The 4,166-nt window shown below is 37.0% G+C and overlaps 1 protein-coding gene across 1 annotated transcript; it reads left to right on the top strand.

Annotated features, from left to right (window-relative positions):
* The first annotated feature begins 997 nt into the window (after window positions 1-997).
* On the top strand, window positions 998-1,687 carry LOC117788040 (C-type lectin 37Db-like). The gene is made up of 2 exons (XM_034626697.1): window positions 998-1,108; window positions 1,165-1,687. The coding sequence occupies exons 1-2, from the start codon at window positions 1,030-1,032 to the stop codon at window positions 1,632-1,634; spliced, it is 549 nt and encodes a 182-aa protein (XP_034482588.1). The 5' UTR covers window positions 998-1,029; the 3' UTR covers window positions 1,635-1,687.
* Window positions 1,688-4,166: the final 2,479 nt, after the last annotated feature.

Here is a 4,166-nt window from a genome sequence, read left to right on the forward strand (position 1 = left end):
GTTATTGTTGTGCTAGCTTTGGTGAATTTATTTACCATGCTCTCCTGCTCCAGTTATACCCCATTTTCTCCCATATTCGTGCACTGCACTTAATGTGTGTAGTAGAACGTGCAAGCGTGAATCTGGTGATATGGCGATTAAAAATCGCAATACCCAATGAGAAAAAAAAAAATGAAAATGACAATGCCCGGAACGCATCGCATCGCATCGCATTCGGATTCAGAATACGGAGAGTTTTTCTGTTTTTGGCATCGACAGACTCCGTGCGATAAAACAAAAGCCGATTTTCAGTTGAAAAGTTTAATTGAACAATGATAATGTATAACAACACTCACAACAGTAGCATCAACAAAATGTCAAGCCATAAAAACGAACAAAGGAATTTATATTGATAAGTAAAATGGCGAAAATTGGCACGTAGTGTAATAATTGCAAAAAATGTTACCTTTGGTACATCGAAAAAAATATATAAATATAAAAAGTAATATTTCAATGCAACATTAAGTAATAGATGTACTAAATGCTCGTACATTAAATTTACATACATTACATTTAGATCGGAACCAAATTTTGTGCCCCAAAAGTAACAAAAAAACAACATTAAAATACACTTTTAAGTGACCATGGGTTTTTCTATTTTGTAAATAAGTATGGGGTTTTCTATTTTGTGAATAGTAAATACAATGTTACCCAAATCTATATTATTCTTGGAAATAATTACAATCGTAGAGATAATGATTATCAATGCTTGTTTTGCATTGTAAATATGTCAATCGTTAAGTATAAAAGGCAATACATATTCATTTTGTGCCCCAAAATGAAGACATTTATTTATAAACAAAAACCAACATTAAAATACACTTTAAAGTGATAATGGGTTTTTCTATTTTGTAAATAAATAGAGATTATGATTATCAATGCTTGTTTTGCTTTGTAAATATAATATGTCAATCGTTTAGTATAAAAGGCAGTACATATTCACGGCTTAAGTATTGTAAATTTGATTCTCAGTGACACAATCTCGTGAAGATGAATTCTACAGTTCTATTGCTTTTAACTTGCTGTGTATTACTTGATGCGGTTTTCTCATCGGTAACAAAGTTGGAAGGTAAAGCCCAATTAAATTACTGTATTGAATTCTTTTTAACAATTTTATTTCAACAGGCACTAATACGCACATAAACCAAATAAATGGTATTCCCAATGATTTTAAAGCGAACACAGAACCTTTTCAGAAAATTGGAGCAAAGTTATACTATATTGAGAAATTGGAGCGAGTGAATTGGTTCACAGCTTTGATCAAGTGCCATCAAATGGGTGGAAATCTCGTCAATTTGCGAAGCTTGGACGAAATACAAGGCCTGGGAGATAAATTGAAATTGAATGAGCGCTATTGGGTGGACTTGTCTAATTTTTCCGATGGCAGATTCCGTTCGCTGATTACTGGAGAATTAAAGGGCCAATATCCATTGTGGAACGAAGGCGAACCAAATAATGCTCGGCAGAATGAACATTGCGCTCATGCGCACGTCAACAATAGAGGTGTTCATCTATTCGACGATTCGTGCAGCCTTGAATATCCATTTATTTGTGAGTCCAAAACTCCGACCACAATAACAATTGTATCATGGTAAATTCATTGTGTTTGTCAATAAATTTGGTTCAAATATCAAGCAGATCACTATAACTATATAGTTTACTCTCAACTTTACAAAATAGATTGATTCTTGAAAGGTTTTTTACTTTACTCGAGAAATAAGTATTTCTGCTCTTTGTTGAAATTCAATATTGTCTCAAAGGTACCCAATTTATATAACTTTTGGGCTTAATTTCAACGCTTGATTGCACTTTCATCTATTTCTAGAATGGCCAGCCAATTAAAGAAGCTTTTCCTCAGTTCGGTTTTAAAAATACACTCCGCACCATAAAACTGCAGCTGTTCATTTTCTTTGGTGTCATAAAAACAAATATTAAAATTGCAGCAATACCACAGCGTACCACAATCTTTGAGGCAAAAAAAAATCCAGCTCCACTCCAACCGAAAGAGAGAGAAAAAAAAACGAAACGCCGACGCCAATGTTGACGACCATTAAACAATTTATGTTTGTGCCAGCGCTTAAGTCTACCAATTGCTGCCAATTTCAACAAAACTCACGCAACAATGCACCACCAAAAAAAGAGAGAGAGAGAGAGAGAGAGACAAAACGGTAGAGTGCGATGGCGATAGAGATAGCAGGAGACACCCACACAGCCCGAAATACGCTTACATTTATTGTTTTTACGAGTCTCAACCCGACACGGTTAATTGAAAAATACTTTGTTGTGCAATTTTATCGCATCCACAACCCAAATACTGAGTGCACGGCCCACTTAGAATTGATCCTGCGCTTCGTACGGATTGGGTATGCCCAATTGGCACAGTTTTTTGGGCCAGTTTCGAATTCACTTTCCATACAAATTGGCAGCGCGTCGATGGCGCTAATGAAAATTAACATAAAATGCTGCTGACAGCAGCCAATTGAGCGCACAGGAGCCAAACTACTCGGAGGGTGCTGCGTCCCTAAGTGAGGCCCATTCCCAGTACCAGTCCCATTCCCAACCCGAAATTGCAGTCAGTGAAGATGCACCAACTGATTTTAATGCGATTCAACAGCTCTGCACGCGATGCCAAGCCAGAAAACGTTTTCCTAGTTTCCAAACTGGCCCTACGAGCTACAATACCATCTAGCTGCCTTCAACATTTTTGGCCAATGCTTCGGGCCAAGAACTGAGCCGCACGGCATGGCGCGGCGTTGCATTTTGATGATGCCAGAGTCCTGCGCTCCTCTTCTTCTGTCCCCCCTTGCAGACAGGCTGCCTGTGTCTGTTGGTCGTGCCATGGTAGCGCCATTGTTAAGTTTAACCAAGGTAATCTCTGTGCTTCCATCGCCTATCGTGACAAACTGACATAAATGCCCGGCGGCAGGCACAGAGAGTCCAATCAACGCCAGCTACTTGCAGGGATTCGACTGTTGCCCCAATGACACTAGCTAAAAATAGCAAATAATATTTAGGATTATCTTGATAGGATTGTTTCTTTCAAGTTATCCCATGTAATATATTTATATATATTGCAGTGTATGTAACAGCGAATGAATGGCATCTGCAGGCCTATAATAATATATATTCTTGATCACTACAAAACTCAAGTACAGCGTTAATTCTTAATTGATAGATAATACAGTTAAGATACATTCTTAAATATTTTTTTTTAAAGCATAATTTCGCTTAAATCTATTAGAATTAGTTAGCTTTCTTTGATAGCTCTGGAAATCTATATACATAAAACTCTTTCTTCTAACTTACTGACTGACTCATTTTTTTTATGAATTTACAGAAATGGCTTTCTTTGATAGCTCTGGAAATCTATACATATAAAACTCATTCTTCTTACTTACTGACTGACCTTTTTTTCTTATGAATTTACGGAAATGATCAAACAAAATTTGATGGTTTCCACATAAATTAAAAGCTGTATATTTGTTTATATAATGTAATCAATGAACTTAATCCCTTCGAAAATCGTTGACTTATTTACTTAACTTTATTAATTATATTATATTATTTCAATTGATGCTCTGACAAAGCTTAATCAGATGACTAACGTATTACAGTGCACGTATTCTGTTATCTATTTAAACATCCACTGTGCACATTCGGCCAGTGTCATTGGAATAATAGAGCTGAAGCTTTTGGCGTGAGTGGGCCACACTCTACCTTCCATCGTGACGCCTGACAGTCTGTGCCCTGCGGTTGCCCTACTAACTATTATTATAGTAGTTCAAAAATGTTCGTTGCTGTTGGTGTTTCTGGTCGTGCACTTGGCAAAACGCCGCCATTTTAGCCGCCATTGCCTCGCTGCAATTGACGGAAGTTCATTGGTTAGCAAATGGCAGTTTTTGTACGCTCATTAGCATTATTTGTCAGTCTGCGGTTGATATTTCGGGTAAAGTGATTCAAGTGGATGCACCGTCCAGATATATGTATGTGTGTGTGTAAATGCAGAGCAATGTTTGTGTCTGGTTGAGATATGGATAAGCTTAGCAGTTGACAGATGTGAACTGAATCCTACTTGATAGCTTGATTTAGAGTTTGAATTTAGGGTTTGCATTTATAATGCCAGACTT

Source organism: Drosophila innubila, assembly GCF_004354385.1.
Source record: "Drosophila innubila isolate TH190305 chromosome 3L unlocalized genomic scaffold, UK_Dinn_1.0 0_D_3L, whole genome shotgun sequence".
NCBI lineage: Eukaryota > Metazoa > Arthropoda > Insecta > Diptera > Drosophilidae > Drosophila > Drosophila innubila.